The 20,694-nt window shown below is 39.8% G+C and overlaps 1 protein-coding gene across 9 annotated transcripts in view; it reads right to left on the minus strand.

Moving 5' to 3' along the window:
• Positions 1 to 20,694, minus strand: part of adgrb3 (adhesion G protein-coupled receptor B3) — a 766,644-nt gene that overhangs the window by 49,222 nt on the left and 696,728 nt on the right. For 7 of the 9 annotated variants that reach the window (XM_073056508.1, XM_073056504.1, XM_073056506.1 and 4 more), the window contains one exon: positions 16,155 to 16,244. The exons of the other annotated variants lie outside the window; for them this stretch is intronic. In XM_073056508.1, coding sequence (XP_072912609.1) covers positions 16,155 to 16,244 — 90 coding nt within the window. The remainder of the gene's footprint in view (positions 1 to 16,154; positions 16,245 to 20,694) is intronic. 9 annotated transcript variants of the gene reach the window in all.

Raw genomic sequence — 20,694 nt, forward strand, 5'->3', positions numbered from 1 at the left:
AGAAGACCACACCGGGGATCCACTCCTGTATATAATATAAGTGGCCACAGAGTGTCTATCCCAGTTCCTTCTTTGTCACTGGATCTACATCCTGGAGCTCAGAGTTATGTAAATGCTTTCACTGCACTTGACTACACAGTGCAGAGGATGGTTCACTGCTTCTGTCTCAAGGACAATTAAAGATGGGCAAAAATTATTGGTCCTGTCAGATCAAATAATAATAAAGAATATGAGCATCCGTGATACTTCTGGCATATATCACCATGGCCATATCTGACTGTACAAGACGTGTTTTTGAAACAGCTGTAGTTAACAGTGAAGCAAATATTAAAAGATGCAGGCTTTATGTCCTCTTTGAACTTCAAAATTGTCTTGAGAGCCCAGCTCTGCATTCAGCTGTTCATTTGATCTCAAGATAAGGAAAAGATTCAGTGTGGACATTAACTCATCCTTTGAAGGATGAAGGGCAATTTATTCATAAACTTCCCAAGATGTGTATTCCAAAATACGAGTTTCTTCCTGAATGGCTAAACCATTAGGGGGAGTGAGAAACACCATCAAATACGAAAAGTGAATTCAATCACTTAAAGCAAATATTCTGTTCATATGTTGTTTAAAATGGCTCTCATCTCAACATGTGACACTGAAAAAAATACTCAACAAACTGATGAGCCCACATCACTATGAAATCTATGTGCATGGGTTAATTTTGTTTCATGTGACCAGAAGGCATTGTTCAAATGTACCCCAGCTGTGAATTACTTTAGATAATTAATTTATCCTGCATGCAGCAATCAGAACGTGTGATATTTAATATCTCCTGCAGTGATGAAAAGCTTGTGCTCACTTGTTCTCCTGTGCACGATCATAACCAAAAAGCAAATGTCGATTCCGCTATCTCACTTACAGCATAAGTAGGTCACACAAGTCCTTGTGTCTGCTTTGCCATTTGATACATCATGGCTGACCTAATCTTGCCCTCAGCTTTGCACTCCTGCCTTGCCTCTACAAGTAAAGTCCTATAACAATGGTCTGGACCAAAAAACTAACTTCACTTGAACACCTGGCTTCTGCAGTTCTCTGAAATAGAGTTCTAGGGTTCCATTCCAAGCAGACAGAATCTGATGAACCAAGACCTGCATACCAATGCAAGTTAAAAGGCATTGGGCAAGACCAATATTGGACAATAGGAAAGCAGATAATTGAGATAGCTTATTGTTAATATTAAAAGGAAGTATTGTCTGAGAATCAATGGAAACAGACTTGAATTTATTTCAGTAGAGTCATGGGGAATGAATAAATATTTTGTCAATGGGAAATAATTCATATAAAAATATTAATAAAGTTAACACTTAAGGGCTTCTTAGTCCTTAGGAGGCATAAAAATCAGAACTGAATATTTTGGCTAATTTAATAAATGCAATTTGTGCTTGACCACATATATAACTGGAATGTTTTAAAGAGGAACTGATTAATTGTTATATTTTATTATCCTATTACCACTATGAGTTCAGTCTATTTCTCATATTGAATTATAAGGTCCCTCCTGAAATAGGATGTTGGCTCTGATACATTGGTTAGCTCAAAACTCACTGTGGATGTTGGCACAGCTTTTGTTGGCAGTTCCACAAGGAACTATGGGCATTGCTCAGTGTAGTACCAGTAAGCTTTGGGATCCCTGTGTAGATGTGGAAATCCCGAACTTCATAGCCAAACTCTGCTGGCACTTGCCGGGTGGTGATCAGCTCTATGCCAAGTGAATAGCAATCACATGATTGCAGTGAAGGAAAAGAAAAATATGGTATGAAACAACTTTTAATTTAATGGTTTAATTGATTTTTTAAAAAATAGTAATTTTATTAACCAAAATCTTCTAATGATTTTTTAAATTTAAGTTTTAGCTATTTGAAAATATTGACAGCTTTAATTGCTGGCAAGCTGAGACGTTTTTCTCAAGTGTCCAAGGTTTCCAGTGGAAACTCTGATCTTGCTGAACTTCTGAGAGGGTGACCTGCCATTGCATGAGGCAAGACATCAGCCTAACCTCACACCTGGCAAGAGCCACACTACTTCAACTTCACAGGCACACGTGACATCTCTATTATTCTTCCCAAAACAAAAGTGTGTGCTATATGTACAATAAATTTTAAGTGTATGAAAGGTATGAATTATTGCTGTATATCATAAGTTATAACAATCACCTTTTAAATAGCATGTTACTCAAAAAACTGATAAATGACAGTTCTGACCTATCTACAAGTGTGCTACAAGTATTCTCAATATGCTTGAAAGTCACTAATTCCCAAGGGAGAAGATGAGAGGTGCTTTCAGCAAGGATAGGGAGTTAGGAGAGCAGAATCAAAATGAAAGAATTTTTGACTCACCTCTCTTGTGTTTACCTTCAGCATGCACTCACAACTTGTGCTTGTCTGTGTCAAACCATCAATGCCAATAACATTGCTGACAACACCTTCCCATAACAACATTGCTTTGAGTTTGACCTTTGACAGCTTGTTCTTCGACTCACCACCAAACATTCCATTCCATTATTTGAAAATATGCTAAGAAATTAGGAGCAGGAAAAATAGATCAGGGGTTCCCCAATGTCAGGTCCACTGACCTCTTTCTTAATGGTATTGGTTCATGGGAACCCCTGATATAGATAACAACAAATGAAAGGTGACTTTAAATATATATTAAAAATCCAAATAGAAGCAACCATTCTACGTGGTTGTAACGGAGTCTGATTTTTCGAGGGCATCTTCTATTTATGTGCCCAGAACTCTGGCTGGATATAAATAATGTTTGATGACCTTACAGCTTACAGTATCACAATAACTTATTTCCATATATGACAAAAATGTACAATCCTCTAGGTACTCTATTCAACATTAAAAGGATTAGCATCCATGGATGAAAGTAAATTATATTGTTACTGGTGCAGTCAGGGTGGTAAACACAGCCTTTTTTCTCCATTGTACTGAATGTTTCCAACATTTCCCTATTCAAACAGTGCAAAAGCCTATGCCAGCTTGTGTCCACTTTTGCAGGTTGGAAGGTAAACCAGACACTGTAAATTACCCTTAGGAGAGCGGTAGAATCTGGGGAAATGATGGGAATGTAGGGAGTTTAAAACAGGATTTACGGTGTCTATAAAAAATATTCACCGCTGTCCCTGGAAGTTTTCAAGTTTTATTGTTTTACAACATTGAATCACAGTGGATTTAATTTGGCTTTTTTGGCACTAATCAACAGAAAAAGACTCTTTTGTGTCAAAGTGATAACAGATCTCTACAAAGTGATTAAATTAATTACAAATATAAAGCACAAAATAATTGATTGTGTAAGTATTTACCTCATTTAATAAGACACACCAAATTATCAGTGGTGCAGCCGATTCATTTTAGAAGTCACAGAATTAGTTAAATGGAGATCATCTTTGTGCAGTCAAGGTGTTTCATGTAGTAAAAATACACCTGTATCTGGAAGGTCCAACTACTGGTGAGTTAGTATCCTGGCAAAAACACCATGAAGACAAAAGAACATTCCAAACAACTCTGTGAAAAGGTTATTGAAAAGCACAAGTCAGGAAATGGATACAAGAACATTTCCAAGTCACTGAATATTCCTTGGAATATCCCAGTTAAGAATATGGCACAGCTTAAAATCTGTTGAAAGCAGGCTATCCTCAAAAACTGAGTGACTGTGCAAGAAAAGGACTAGTGAGGGAGGCCATCAAGAGACCTATGACAACTCTGGAGGCGTTACAAGCTTCAGTGGCTGAGATGGGAGAGACTGCGCATACAGCTGTTGCCCAAGTGCTTCACCAGTTGCAGCTTTATGGGAGAGTAGTAAAGAGAAATCCACTGTTAAAAAAACTCACATGAAATATTGGCTAGAGTTTGCCAGAAGGCATGTTGGAGACTCTGAAGACAACTGGGAGAAGGCTCTATGTTCTGAAGAAACCAAAACTGAGCTTTTTGGCCACACTAAATGCTATGTTTGCCATAAGCCAAACACTGCACATCATCAAAAAGGCACCTTCTCTACAAAATACAAGAAAATCCTGGAGGAAAACTTGCAAGAGAATTGTGACTAGGGAAAAGATTTGTTTTCCAGCAAGACAATGACCAAAAGCCAAAGCTACACAGGAATGGCTTAAAAACAACAAAGTTAATGTCCTGGAGTGGCCAAGTCAGAGTCTAGACTTCAGTGTAGTTGAGGATTTGTACCTGGACTTAAAAGACTGTTCACTCATGATCCCCATACAATCTTTGACAGAGCTTGAGCAGTTTTATACAGAAGAAGAATGGGGAAAAATTGCAGCATCCAGATGTGCAAAGCTGATAGAGACCTATCCACACAGACTCAAGGCTGTAATTGCTGCCAAAGGTGCATCTACTAAATACTATCTTGAAGGAGGTGAGCAATTATGCAATCAATTATTTTGTCTTTAATAACTGTAATAAATTTAGACCAATTTATAGAAATTTGTTTTCACTTTGATGCGAGAGTCTTTTCTGTTCAGTGTCAAAATAGAGCAAATGAAACCCTCTGTGATTCAATGTTGTAAAACCATAAAACATGAAAATGTCCAAGGGGGGTGTGAATACTCTTCATAGACATTGTGTATAGAATTTGTGTAAATAGGTTCTTGATGGTCAGTACAGACTCTCTGCTTGTCTCCGTACTGTCTGCCAGTAAACTATGGTCCAAAAGTGGTAACGTAATGGTTGGAGTAACGTTGCTACAATGCCTGTGACCAAGGTACTTTCCTGACACCTTCTGCAAGGAGTTTATACATTTTCCCTGTGACCAGCTGGGTTTCCTCCGGGCGTTCTGTTTTCCATCCACATCTAACGATGCTCAGATTAGCAGGTTAATTGGTCAAGTGTAATTGGGTGGTGCGGACTCGTTGTGCTGGAAAGGTCTGTTATTGCACTGTACCTCTAGATTTTAAAAAGAGCTACTGCTGTCAAGACAACTATGCTTCAAACTCTACTAAAATATTACATATTGTGTACAGTTCTGGTCACCGAATTATAGGAAAGATATCAATATTGTGTACAGTTCTGGTCACCAAATTATAGGAAAGATATCAATAAATTAGAGAGAGTGCAGAGACGATTTACTAGGATGTTACCTGGGTTTCAGCACTTAAGTTACAGAGAAAGGTTGAACAAGTTAGGTCTCTATTCATTGGAGCGTAGAAGGTTGAGGGGGGATTTGATCGAGGTATTTAAAATGTTTAGAGGGATAGATAGAGTTGACGTGAATAGGCTGTTTCCATTGAGAGTAGGGGAGATTCAAATGAGAGGACATGATTTGAGAGTTAGGGGGCAAAAGTTTAAGGGAAACACGAGGGGGTATTTCTTTACTCAGAGAGTGATAGCTGTGTGGAATGAGCTTCCTGTAGAAGTAGTAGAGGCCAGTTCAGTTGTGTCATTTAAGGTAAAATTGGATAGGTATATGGACAGGAAAGGAGTGGAGGGTTATGGGCTGAGTGCGGGTAGGTGGGACTAGGTGAGATTAAGAGTTCGGCACGGACTAGGAGGGCTGGAATGGCCTGTTTCCGTGCTGTGATTGTTATATGTTATATGGTAAATGGGCACTGCATTATATTTACCAAAATTTTGCACTGTTTTGCCACCACAAAGCAAATTTCATGACGTATGTCAGTGATATTGAACCCAATTCTGACTCTTTTTATGGGTGGCCTGTATGTCTGCATGATCAGATTCCACTGCAAAAACAGCCTGGAAGCTTTCTTGATGTTGTCCAGGATGAGGGACCTCAGTAATGAGTTGGGATTTGGAACGGTTCTTTTCAGTAAACCTTAGTAAGATTTTAAAGATGATAAACTCTGTTGGGAGTGCATGACACTGCTTGGGCCAGAAGCAAAGGATCATTAAAGCACTGACAAAATGGATAGATAGCACAGCAGAAGAATATGTTCTCATTCAGGAAGTTTTCTGGGTTGGGGTGCTTCAACTTGAAAAGGGACAGCAAGCTGATTCTATAGATTTTTTTTTACATGGTCACAGATAAGCAGACAAAAGCTAAAGGTATGATCCCAGCACCTAGCAGGAGCATTTTGGACAGTATTACCTCTTTCTATACTGTAAGCATCTGCGATTCTAAAAATGTTGAACCTGCCAGCTAACTTAATAAATGTGAAAGCTTGGGGATTGCTTAGAAGCTTGAAGGATACAAGCATGAAACATGAATAATTCTCCATTATAATGCCTGGAACACTGATGATCTCTGTCTACTACCTTATCCACTCCAGGTAGTAGGAAACAATTACTATTATAGGTATGTCATAATGAAGGGTCAAAATGACATAAATTATTCATATGTGATATTCCGACATGTTATAGAAAATAAGAGACTGCTTACTATAATATAACTATTCATGGCCAGATTGGAGATAATTTGGCAATACTGAATCCTCTGTACCTGAAGACTGTGAATGATTTTACATACCATTGCATCCACTCACTGCAGTTCTCTGAAGTTGTATTCTATACAGGATTTTCATTTCTTTTTAAACTCAGATCCAAACATGGGCATCAGTGGCATGACAATTGTTCACTGCCCATCTCTAACGCATTTCAAAAAGGTCAGGGTTAATTCATTAGGATGTAATGCTGAGCCTTTATAAGGTATTGGTGAGACTGCACTTGGGAGTATTGTGAGCAGATTTGGGCCCCTTATCTAAAAATGGATGTGCTGGCATTTGAGCAAATCCAGAGGAGGTTCAGAAGAATGATCCTGGGAATGAAAGGGTTAATGTATGTGGCATGTTTGATGGCTCTGGGTGTGCACCTGCTGGAGTTTGGAAGAATTATGAGGGGGATCTCATTGAAACCTATTGAATATTTATAGGCCTAGGTAGAATGGATATGGATAGGATGTTTCCTATAGTGGAGGAGTCTAAGACCAGAGGGCACAGCTTCCGAATACAATAACATCCCTTTGGTACAGAGATGAGGGGGAATTTCATTAGCCAGAGGGCAGTGAATTTGTGGAATTCATTGCCACAGACAGCAGTGGAAACCAAGGCATTGAGTATATTTAAAGCAGAGTTTGATAGGTTCTTAATTACTAAGGGTATCAAAGACTAAGGGAGAAGGCAGGAGAATGTGGTTGAGAGGGATAATAAATCAGTCAGATGGAACTGCAGAGGATGACTCAATAGGCCAACAGGCCTAATTTTGCTCCTATATCTTGTGCTACCTTGACATTCATTTACATAGAAATACATAGAATCTATGAAAACCCCCACATAAACAAAGACTGACATACAATCATGTCCAAAAGAAAAAGGTCCCTGAAAATGAGTCTGTTGGTTCGCAGAATCAGTTCGGAGTTGTGGTGAGTGATGTTATTAACACCGATTCAGGTGTGAGATGGTTGTCAGATAATAACTGCTCCTGAACCTGGTAGCAGGGGACTTAAGGATTCAGTACGTCCTGCCTGATGGTAGCAGCAAGAGGAGAAAAAGGCCTGGATGGTGGGGGTATTTGATGATAGATGCTGCTTTCTTGTGACAGTGCTCCTTGTAAATGTGCTCAGTGATGGGGAGGGCTTTGCCTGTGATGGACTGGGCTGTATCCACCACTCTCTGTAGTCTTTCATTACTGGGCGGTGATGCAACTAGTTAGGATACTCTCCACTGTGCATCTATAGACAATTGTTAAAAGTTTTTGGTGACATAATTCTACTTGTAATTTGAATAGTCTGCTTTATTTTAAATCATGAATTCTCTTTGCTTTAATTTACAGAACGCATCTTAAACAGGTTCATTGCAATTCTGCAAATAGACTGTTTCTAATGTCCCATTAATGTGGCAAATTGCACACCGGAGGGAGTGCTCTTTGCAAAGTTGAAGTAATACAAGCCTACAGAATGGAACATTGCACCAGATTCCAAGGAGTGAAGCCTCTGTTGATAACTTCAGTCAGTTAGCATTTCCAAGTATTAAAAATTTTAAAGGACTTTAAGATTGTTCCAGGAGATAGTCACCAGGTGCATCACAGCATTTTATAATCTAATTTTAATATTTCTGGGTAAGTAGCATGCTGGGAAAAACATAAATTGTTAACAGTCTCTGTGGATAGAGAGCACTGCATGTTCTCTCCTACTCTACACACTGTAAATGACAGAATAGGACTAATTAGCCAGCATCAGTTAATCCAATACTATGCAAACTAAGCCACAGGCCGTGTCATCTGAGGGATGGGTGGCAAGTGGGTAGATACCATTTTACATGAAGAATAAAGAATCTTTTTCAAACTTGAACTAAGGGATCTTCACAAACACTTGAAGGAAGAGGTGGGATCTCAGTTGAAAGATGCACACCTCACACTACAATATACACTTGTGTGTTAGTGTGAGCTTTGTGTTCAAGTCTCAGTGCACACATCAATGACAGGATGAAAGCCTCATGGTACACCTAATCAGCATCCTTGAACATTAACAGAGCCACATTTAAATTTTAAAGCATCCCTGATTGTCAACAAGATGTGTTCTGTTTATATATCAAGTTTAAGTAGCGGACCTTAATAAAGGTAAATAAACAAGCAAGTAGATTTATGGACAGAGCCAGAAGGAACAAGAACAGAATGTAAATGCAGTGCTTCTGATCACACCCTACTCACCCTCATAAACCAAATGCCACAGCTGCAGTGCAGACAACAAGATTTCCTCTAAAAGTCTGATCACTGTGACTGATGCAAGGTGAAGAATTGTAATTGTTCCCTCTGAGGTTAAAGGAGGACTGGTAAACTCAGCTCCTAAAACTGTTCTCAATTGCCTCCAACCAGAACATGCACAGGTGCCCCTGCTTCCATGCACATTGCAAAGATGTGAAGATCAGTATGTTAACTAGCCCCTAGTGCAGGAACACTAGAATTTGGGGGAAGGGGGATTATGAAAATGAACATTATGAAAGTGATCTAGGAATAATGGTGCATAGTTCCCTGAAGGCGGAATCTCATGTGGATAGTATGCTGGCCTTTATAAATCAGAGCATTGAGTATAAGGAGTTGGGATGTAATGTTAAAATTGTACAAGGCATTGGTAAGGCCGAATTTGGAGTATTGTGTACAGTACTTGTCACCGAATTATAGGAAAGATGTCAACAAAATAGAGAGAGTACAGAGAAGATTTACTAGAATGTTACCTGGGTTTCAGCACCTAAGTTACAGGGAAAGGTTGAACAAGTTAGGTCTTTATTCTCTGGAGCGTAGAAGGTTGAGGGGGAACTTGATAGAGGTATTTAAAATTATGAGGGGGATAGATAGAGTTGACGTGGATAGGCTTTTTCTATTGAGAGTAGGGGAGATTCAAACAAGAGGACATGAGTTGAGAGTTAGGGGGAAAAAGTTTAAGGGTAACATGAGGGGGAATTTCTTTACTCAGAGAGTAGTAGTTGAGTGGAACGAGCTTCCAGTAGAAGTGGTATAGGTAGGTTCGATATTGTCATTTAAAGTAAAATTGGATAGGTATATGGACAGGAAAGGAATGGAGGGTTATGGGCTGAGTGCAGGCCAGTGGGACTAGATGAAAGTAAGCTTTCGACATGGACTAGAAGGGCCGAGATGGCCTGTTTCCGTGCTATAATTGTTATATGGTTTATATGGAACAGAAAATTTTAAAAACTGAGAATAAAAAATTGGATTAATTGAAATGGATGATTGATGGTCAGCACAGACGATGGGCTGAAGGGCCATTTTTTAATGACGTATGTCTCTATAACTCAATGAGTCTTGTTTGGAATTAGTGTTTCCCTGGCAACAGCCAGTGCCAATGTGTTTTCTCCAATGGAGTGGGAATTGCTATTGTTTTTGATGCAGGTGAGTTTCAACCTGGACTTAAGTTCTTGCCCATAAAAGCCTAGTTTGTAGCCCTCCCTTGTATGGTCCCTCTAAGATGAAAGGATGAGGTATCAACGTCAACTGTTTATCTGAAGAGCTAAGCTGCCCTCTTTTCTTTCAAGGTGAAGAATATATTTTCTGAAGTTCCATCAGACTGATACCAATAATCCAAATTCTGGGAACAAAGATCCAAACTAATAACAAAATGAATGTTCCAAAGTCCTGAAAACCACACAGCTCAACCCATCTCTCGGCTCTGACTGACCACTGAAAAAGAACGGAAAAGCTAGATACATTATCTAAAAGTTTTGGTATAGAAAAAAAGGAAACTAATAACAGGGGGCCTGACAGTGGGGGGCAGGGAGGTGGTGGTCACATGCAGCACATGTATCCTAAGACATACTTGCATGTATCCCCTCAAGCCTGAAATGATTCCTCGTTCTGTGAGAGGTGTAGAATGGGTACGGAACATTTGTTCAAATTAATACTGTCACAGGAGCTTCGCCCTTCAGAGTTAAGTAATGGCACAGCTGTTTCATAGAAATAAGGTTCAGCACCCTGGAGTGCTCAAGCTCAGTAGCGTGAGTAGGCACCTCCTCCTTGTAGAAGGCTGAATGGACAAAAAAGGGGAACTAAAGGGATCAGGTTTCTGCAGTGGTTCCAATATCCTGAGCGGAGAATCCCAGAGTGCAACTACACATCTCATTCTTGTAAATAGTAATGAGCAATGGGTTAGCAATCTGTATCATTAGGGGAAAAAAAACACTGTTCAATCATTCAGCACAGAAATAGGCCTTTCTGCCCATTGTGTCCATGCTAGAATCAGGTTTATTATCACTAACATATGTTGAGAAACTTGTTGCTTTATGGTAGCATTATAGTCCAATTCATTAAAAAGAACTACTAAGTTACTATAAGAAATATAAAAATTAAATGACTAGTGCAAAAGAAGAGCTTTATGGGTTCATGGACCATTCAGAAATCTGATGGCTTTTGACCAATGTTGACTATCTGTATTAATTTAACAGCACTTGGTCCCTAGCCTTCTATGCCTTGCGGATTCAAGTGCTTGTCCTTCTCAGGTTGTGCCTTCTGGATTCCCATCAACACTAAACTTTCTATCCCTTAACCAAAGCGTGTGTCTTCCAGTTTTGGGATCTCTGCTGTGGGGAAATGTTTCTTTCTATTTATCCTCTTTATGCCTCTCCTTCCTCAAGTGTGGTGATCAAAACTGTACACAGTACTCCAGCTGTGGCCAAACTTCTTGCTTCTATGCTTTATGTTTTGGCTAGTGAAAGCAAGCACCCTATATGCGTTCTTCACAACCTTATATGCGCTGCCACTTTCAGAAATCCTTGGACTTGCACTCTATTCAACACTCCTATTCATGGTGTATTACCCCTAATAGACCTCAAAAAGAGCAACACCTCAGAATCGCCAGGATTAAATTCCATTTGCCACTGCTCTGCTCCTCTTATCAACTGATTAATATTCTCACGTTGGCTAAGACTGCACTTTCCATGTACCTCTGAACTTGTTAATTATATCTTTGACATTCACATCCACATTGTAACTATATATCAAATAGTAAGGAACCCTGCAACAATCACTGTGGTGAACCACTGGTCACAAGCTTCCAACAGAGAACACAACCCTCCACCTTCACCCCCAATCTCCTTTAAACAGACCAATTTACCAGCTTGCCTTGGATTCTGTGGTCTCTAACTGTTTGAATCAATCTCCCGTTAGACCCTGTGGAAAGCCTTAATGAAGTCCATGAACACGCTATTAACTATATTCATCTCAACACATTTTGTTATTTCTTCAAAAAATTCAGGATCAACCCCTAATAAAATCCTGTTATCTTTGATTAATGCCTGTCTTATCAAGTCTAGATTAATATTACTGCTCATAACTTTATCTGATAACTTGACTGATGTGAGATTCACAGGCTTGTAGCTATGTAGTTCATTCCTGCTGCCTTGCTTGAAGATAGGAACCACATTTCTGGATGCCACATTAAGGGAAGGTATAATTGCATGACAGAGTGTTCAGGGAAGATTCAGCAGGATGTTGCCGGGATTGGAGGATTTTTGTCATATGGAGAGGATGGATAAGTTGGACTTGTTTTCACTGGAGTGAAGGAAGCTGAGGGGTGACCTCATATATGTATATATGCTTGTAAGATTATGAGAGGTAGAGGGGGGCATAATAGTCAAAATCTTTTCCCCCATCTTCACAGTATTGTTTTTGGGGTGGTTGATAATTTGGAATCTACTGCCAACACAGGAGGTGGAATCAGACACAAATACTATAGATGAATACAGTCATAATGTGGGCAAATGGGAAAAGTGTAGATGGGCAAAAAGGCTGGTACATAAGTGGTGAGTTAGGTGGCTCATTTTTTTGTTGTATGACTCTGTCCTCAAGCCATCAGTTACCTCACAATGTGACCAGCAAAGGTTTTATAAAAAGACTCAGTAATCTCCTTGTTTGCATCCCTTGGCAGTTGAATATATTCCATCAAGCCCTGGCAATTTATTTGCCCTTTTCAGTCCTCTAATTCATTTAACTTTGCTTCCTTTTTAGTGATAATTTCACCATCCCTTCTCCAAGTACAATGCCCTTTTTAGTGAATGCAGAAGAGAAAGATTCATGCGAAACTAAACCCAAGTCCTCCAGTTCTGCACAGTGTTTGTCATTTTGGTCCATAATGGACCCTCCCTTTTCACTTGTTATTCTCTTTTGTTAAAATCCTTAAAGATGCTTTGTGATTTCCCTAATCTTGGCCTCTGGTGATACTTCATGCCCTCTTTTAATTTTTTTAAAGCCCTTCCCTTACTATTTCTGAAGGGCCTTCTTAGTTTTTAGCTCTTTATCAGCTGCGCAGATCTTTTTGTCTTTATTCAGCCTTTGATATCCTGAAACGTGCAGGATACTTGGACTTGCTGTCTGTATCTTTCACTCTTATGGGAACATGGTGTGGGAACTCTCATTATTTCGGTTTTGAATGGCTCCCACTTGTCCACTGTCTACTTGGCTGATTTGTTTGTTTTCTTCTACACTTGACTGCACCTTTCACTCAACTTTACACCTGATCTGTGTCCTGTTCGACTGCCAAATTACTTTAGGTCTTTCTTAGCAATACTGGTAAACCTACGAGTAGAACTGTTGGACCTTTATTAATTCAAGTGCAACCTGTTTAATCTATGGTCCACCTTCACCAAAAATGGCCCCACAACCTAAAATCTAGAGTTCACCATTCTATTCCATAAAGTCACCCATTTATCTGACCTATATTTCTATACTGACTATCCTATTTTTACACTCTTTGGAATGGGAGGATAGTGGGTCGAGAAAGGAACACATTACTTTGCAAGTAATCCAGAGATTACAACCTCAGAGGTCCTGCTCTTTCATCTGCCATTTGGCTTAAGCATTTTGGTTTAATATTGCCGGATGTACCAAGATGCAGTGCAAAACTTGTCTTGCCTGCTGATTATAGGCACACTGTTTATACGGATCAAATCATGATACAGTCCACTGAGCTGGAATAAGGTGTAATAGTAACAATGCAGAATAAAGCGTAAAAGACCATAAGATCATAAGATATAGGAACAGAAGTAGGCCAATCGGCCCATCGAGTCTGCCCCAGCATTCAATCATGGGCTGATCCAATTATTCCAAAAGCTACCAAAAGTGCAGTTAACAGTAAAGTGTAAGGTCATAGCGAGGTAGGTTGTGAGGCCAAAAGTCCATCTTATCATCCAAGAGGTCTCATAAGAGTCTGATAATACAATTCAATGCACCGTGCAATGATTTGATCTTCTGTGAGATCTCATCCTTCCTTTGATCCAAAACATTTCCTCTAGTGTGGGCCACAAACTCTGACTATATACTCTCCTGGTTTGGAATCTCCTGCACTTTTTCTGTGACTTTGTTCACCCTGACACCAGAAAGCCAACACCTCATCCTAGATTTACACCTATGACAGCAGAGCACCTCTCTCTTCAGTTCACTATCTAGTCCCCTGCTACTCATACACTTGATTCTTGGCTCCTTCCTGCTTGTGCAGCTGAGCTGGAAGGAATAGTATATATAAAAAACATTTTAAAATTACATAATTTGAAAAAGTATGAGTGCAAGAATTAAAATATGAAAAATCCATGTAAACACCCATGTGGATTGAAAAATGGAAGATAAATTATGCTTCCAGCAAAAACAGTTACACTCCAGGGTACTTTTACTTTCTGTATACCTTGAACTGCACTGTGCGTAGGTTGTTCCAAAACGAATCACTAATTTATTTCTATTTTCTCCCACAAAATCATTCAGTGTTAATTAACCCCACTGCTGCAAATCCAATATATGTAAAAACAACCACAGAAGATTACTTAAATAAATCTTATCACTTCTAAATTGATATTATGACCTTCACCTCAAAACTGAGATATATACAGATTGATATATATACTGCACATTTTTATCAATAATAATATAATTCAATACCTATTTCAGATCAAAATCAATTTCTTTCCAAATATACTATGCAATGGTGGCCCATTAGAGATACAGATAACAAATTCATTTTTAGAAACTCATCCCTCGTAGTTAACCCAAACCTAATCCATTGTATTATATCATACACTGCCTCTAAAATTTATTATCTTACATTCAATGTAACTGAATTTCAGAGGCAGACCACATGCAGATGCTAGAAGTAATGAAATTAGTGCTACTTGGCAGGGATTAATTTCAAGACATAGCTTTGTAATTTTATCTTTTGGGGCAACTGTCTTGATCATCACAGTATCACAGTCTGGGTGAGGCTTATTTTACTGCATAGCAAAGCTGTGCCACTTGCACTGAATGGTCCACGTCTACAGCACAGAATGAAGTATATTTCCTTTCAGGAACATCAAACCTTCAGGCATTAATCCAAAGCTGGTTTTGCACTTTTAAGACATTTAGCACAAATAAACAATTTAAATATCAGCAACATACACAAATTGCTGGAGATCTCAGCAAGTCAGGCAGCATCGATGGAGGGGAATAAATATTTAACATTTCAGGCCAAGACCCTTCATTGACTGTTCAGTCCACTCTATAGATACTGCCTGACTTGCTGAATTGCTCCAGTATTTATGTGTATTGCTCAAGATTTCCAGCATCTGCACAATCTCTTGAATTTAAATATCAATTTTTACTAATTTTCCAAAATCCACATTTCAAATATAATGTTAACTCCATAAAATTAACAAATAGTTTTATGTAAACACAATTTTTTCCTTATTCTCAAAATAGGATTGCTTTGGTTTATTATAAAATTCCTAATGACATTTACTCAACTAGACCCTCAGTCTTCTCAAGAATGAATTAAATTGCCGACAGTCCGAGTATAAGCTTGAGAAAGATTGAGAATAGTATTTATCTCAAGGGTATTTAGCAACCATCTTTCCCTTCCACTTCCTGCCACATCAGACCTATGTTACCCTGTTTACTGTGGTTTCTGCAAAATAAATACATCAATATTTTTTGTTTCTTGACACTTTTAGTTGATGAATTTTTGGTATTTTAAATGCTGCAAATTGTTTTACTAAATTCATGAAAATACTATGCTTGCAAACTTCAAAATAATAATGGCCTGTGCTAAATTCCCTTCCATGCCTTCCATCAAGACAGTACTAAAACCCTTCCATATCAGATAGTAAGGAAGAGCGACTGCACAGGATTGGAAAAAGCTGCAGAGGGTTGCGAACTCAGCCAATTCCATCATGGGCATTAGCATCAAGGACTTCTTCAAAAGGCGATGCTTCAAAGATGCCTCATTATTGTGGAACCCCCATCAGCCAGAACATGCCCTCTTCTCATTGCTACCATCAGAGAAAAGGTGAGACACACACTCAACATTTTAGGAACAGCTTCTTTCCCTCCATCAGATTTTTGAAGGGACATTTAATCAACCTATGAACGTTACCTCACTATTTTTGCATTTATTGTTTTCAGTTAAAATAGCAGAGAGGAGAGTTCCAAAGCAGAGAAAATCATGGAACAATATACAGGAAAATACCTCTTCAGTTCATTGTGCCTGCTTCTGCTATTTGGGGATAACCATTAATCCTGTTTCCCTGTTCTTTTCCAACACCTCTGCTAATTTTCCATCTAATATTCCAAACCCCTTCTGAAAGTTCCTATTGACAGTAACGAGACAACAAGAAGACAGGAAACAAAAAAGAGCACTAAATCCACAAACCAAACAGAACTCAAGATCACCTGTGTTTGGATACTTAGGCATCATTTTAGTATGGCCAGTTCTACATAAGCTCTTGATCTGGGATGGTCGATGATGCTGTTCAAGATGATCTTTGGTTTGACATATCCAAAATAAAAGAAATAATACTGTCATCAATACCAAATGATTTCATCCAAGCAACCCTCCTACCCTCCAATAATAAAAACAGCCATTTAAAAGGAGTCCAAATTCTTGAGAAAATGGAAAGAGATAGATTAAATCTGTCAGCTGGGCGGCGGTGTTAGCTGTGAGGAGGATGCTAAGAGGATGCAGGGTGACTTGGATAGGTTAGGTGAGTGGGCAAATTCATGGCAGATGCAATTTAATGTGGATAAATGTGAGGTTATCCACTTTGGTTGCAAGAACAGGAAAACAGATTATTATCTGAATGGTGGCCGATTAGGAAAAGGGGAGGTGCAACGAGACCTGGGTGTCATTGTACACCAGTCATTGAAGGTGGGCATGCAGGTACAGCAGGCGGTGAAAAAGGCAAATGGTATGTTGGCATTCATAGCAAAAGGATTTGAGTACAGGAGCAGGGAGGATCTACTGCAGTTGTACAAGGCCTTGGTGAGACTGCACCTAGAGTATTGTGTGCAGTTTTGGTCCCCTAATCTGAGGAAAGACATTCTTGCCATAGAGGGAGTACAGAGAAGGTTCACCAGATTGATTCCTGGGATGGCAGGACTTTCATATGAAGAAAGACCGGATTGACTAGACTTATACTCACTGGAATTTAGAAGATTGAGGGGGGATCTTATTGAAACGTATAAAATTCTAAAGGGATTGGACAGGCTAGATGCAGGAAGATTGTTTCCGATGTTGGGGAAGTCCAGAACGAGGGGTCACAGTTTAAGGATAAAGGGGAAGCCTTTTAGGACCGAGATGAGGAAAAACTTCTTCACACAGAGAGTGGTGAATCTGTGGAATTCTCTGCCACAGGAAACAGTTGAGGCCGGTTCATTGGCTATATTTAAGAGGAAGTTAGATATGGCCCTTGTAGCTAAAGGGATCAGGGGGTATGGAGAGAAAGCAGGTACAGGGTTTTGAGTTGGTTGATCAGCCATGATCATACTGAATGGTGGTGCAGGCTCGAAGGGCTGAATGGCCTACTCCTGCACCTATTTTCTATGTTTCTATGTTTCAAAACCTTCTTAAGCTGGCATGAACAACCTTGTTAAGGAAAGTGCTCGTGAACTCTCAGCAGCTGTTAGTTGAGGTCACTGATGTGAATTAACAGCATAAGAGATGCAAATGCATGTTTGAACCAGGTTCAGGACTGAGAGGACGTTGTGATTATAAGTTCTGCAGCTGGAGCTTTCAACATCTGTAGATTTCTGGTTTAATCATTCAGATAAATTTATTTAAATAGAGCTTGGCAAAGGCACAATGCAATTCATTTATTCATACCTTTTCTCAAAGCTAACTCCTTAGGATTCCGTATTCTCTGAATCACATTTGGATAATGTCAACAATTTCAAAACAAAGACTAAAAGGAAATAAGCAGCCCTGTATGGTAGTGCTGGACCTGCTTTGAGAATTAAAAATGTGTTCTGGGCTCTAGAGTTTGTTCTTCTGAGGGGGTAGCTGAGGCACATTGGAACGGAGGAAACCCTACTGACAGTGCACCTGAAAGGGAAGATATGAGCTTTTATTCTGACAGATCTTTCCCTTGGATGAATCAGCTTACCTCCTCAGGAAGAACACAAATATCAAATGTAAAGCACCCACAGACACTCACAAATGGGGTGTCTCACAGCTCCAGCTCCCAGGTTCGATCCTGAACCTCATGTGCTGTCAGTGCGGAGTCTGCACCTTCTACCTGTGACCATTCTTCCTCCAGTAGGTCTGGCTTCCTCCCACACTACAAGATGTGCTAATTGGTTAACTGTGAGTTCTAGGTAAATCACACCCAAAGCAGGTTAATGGCAAGGTAATCAAAGGGGAATTGACAGCACCTGTGAGAGGGGGTGTAAGTTAAAGGGTTACACAGAAATACGAAGGGGAATGTGAGTGATGGTTTGCTCCCCCACGAACAGGCATGGACTGAATGGTTTCCTCTGTGCCATGAAAAACTAAGTAGCTGAGTACTTGCATTCCTGCTGAAATAATAGCAAAACTCAAACTCAAGAGATTCAGCTGATGCTGGAAATCTTGAGCAAAAGGTGCTGAGGGACCTCAGAAGGTCGTGCAGCATCTATGGAGAGGAATAAACAGTCAACATTTCAGACCAAGACCCTTCATCGTGACCGGAAAGGAAGAGGGACGAAACCAGAGGAAGAAGGGGGAATGAGCAGAAGGAGCACAACAGAAAGGAGAACAGCTAAAGATATTCTGTGAAAGTGGAAGAGGTCTGACTCCAATCAAGTCCTGAAAATGAATAAACATTGTGCTGGAAAAATCAACCCCATCTACATTCTCCACCATCCATATAATAATCAGCTCAGGCTGTAGAGAGTGCATACCGAAGTAGTACCTGACCTTTGCTATGCTCTGAGCTGTCCTAATGTTGTTAAGCTTCTGCAAAAGGCCGCAGTGTTGCATTTTGGATTCTTGCCATGACATTTACACATTACTTAGAAGTGCACCTCTGAGGTTACCTTTCATTTGTAAATCTTAATATGAGAATTTATATCATGAATTCTGATTTAATGTGGCTAATGCAGCCATCTCCTGATGTATTCCCATTAAAAAACAATTGTTAAAAGATATTGCATCCTAGCCCTTTATTTAGGGGCAAATTTAAAACAAACAAATTCAATTTGGCTGGCACTTCAGACAATAATATACAGTCTAATGACCTCTAATAGCTAGCTTCTATTTTCAAATTTTCTATCTAGAATTTCTCAGGATTCTGCTTTGTATCAGGGACACTACAGTCACTCAGGGTCTGATCACTTATGATAAAGTCCATTCTCCTGGTTTGCCTTGGCCCAGCTCAGCTGTAATTTCTACAGGGGTCCTACACGTAAAAGTTTTCTGGCTTTGTATCAAAATAATGCAGGAGATCCGGAAGGACTTGTAGAGATCTGATCCCTAAATACTGGACGGCATGGGGTAGAGGCTAATTTTCCATTCTGCCAAACATTCCCACTGGTGACAGTGCCTACACACCTGCTTGTTCTGTCCATGGTTGGGCCTGGAAGAGGTGGTAACAGTGGGAAGGTCAAACCTCCACTAGAGAAGAGTGACTTACCACTGATCAGCTACCAGGGATAAGAGAAGCTTGTGGTTCTGATGTGGAGAATGAACAATCTTGGCAGGGAATGATACTAAAGTTCCTGAAGAGGAATGCTTCATTACCACAAACATTTTGGGACTTCAGTTGGATTGGGGGGTGGGGGCAGAGCCAAAAAGGAAACATTCTGCAAATCAACATTTGGTCTGGATTCTAACACTTAGAGTATGTACTGCGAGAAACATTTCAGCCCATGGTGTCTCTGTCAGTACTATCCCATATTCCATAGAAGGTTTGGATTGGTTTTCAACAATGATCTGAGGAAGGACATGTTTTCTTTAATATTATCTTCCAGTACCATGGTTTGGGCATCTACCTCAAAGATTCAAATCATCTGAGCTAAACCCTCTATTCACTGCTATGGTCAGTCAGGGGGACAGAAGTCCAAAGTCCCATATTACTCTGTTTGGTAACAGCAAGAACCATCAGTTCTTGCACCGACTAGCACAACTCTATTCCAGCAATATAACACTACAGATCACTTCTTGTAACTGTAGTGTTTGCATTTTTGTCTTGCTATGGTCAATCTTTTCCTTCACTCTCTTATATACTTTTTGTATAATGTGTGAATTGCCCAACTCTGTAGGCCTGTGTTGCTGCTGATAACGGTACCTCACCATACATGTGAATACAACAATAAACTCTACTTGTAATTTCAGTGATTCTGGAAAGGCTTGCTAATCTACCCTGCACTTTAAGTCTCTGCTAGGCATGAGGCTCAAGGTGCCATGAACTCTGGCTGAGTCCTGTACACAGTATGTGCTAAATGGCTTTTCTACCACTAGAAGATAAAGAAGACATTTGCAGCTGGGGCTTAGTTGTGAAACAAGTGAGAGTTGGTGGATGTATGGTCAGGTTTTGGTATAACCAGTTCAGGGGTAATTATGGGATTAAAGAAGACCATTCAGCCCATCAAGCCTAGGATGGATCCCAGAGTAACCCGATCTATCTTATTCCCCCATTTTTCTTCTGAACCATTCTCACTCTCATGTCTGCCAATTCCCCAGCAATTCTCCCAACAGACACCTAGACTCGGGATAATTTACAGCAGACAATCAACTTTCCAAACTGCACATCTCTGGGATGTGGGGGGAATCTGGATAACCCAGGAACCCCACCTGGTCACAGGCAGAATGTGTAAACTTGGAGTGAAGGAGAATCAGAGGTGACTTGATAGAAGTGTACAAGATGATAAAAGGCATAGCTAAAGACTTTTTTTTTCCCCAGGGCAGAAACAGCTACTGGGAAATGGCATAATTGTAAGGTGACGGGAGGGAAGTACA

This window comes from Hemitrygon akajei, chromosome 9, assembly GCF_048418815.1.
Source record: "Hemitrygon akajei chromosome 9, sHemAka1.3, whole genome shotgun sequence".
Lineage (NCBI taxonomy): Eukaryota > Metazoa > Chordata > Chondrichthyes > Myliobatiformes > Dasyatidae > Hemitrygon > Hemitrygon akajei.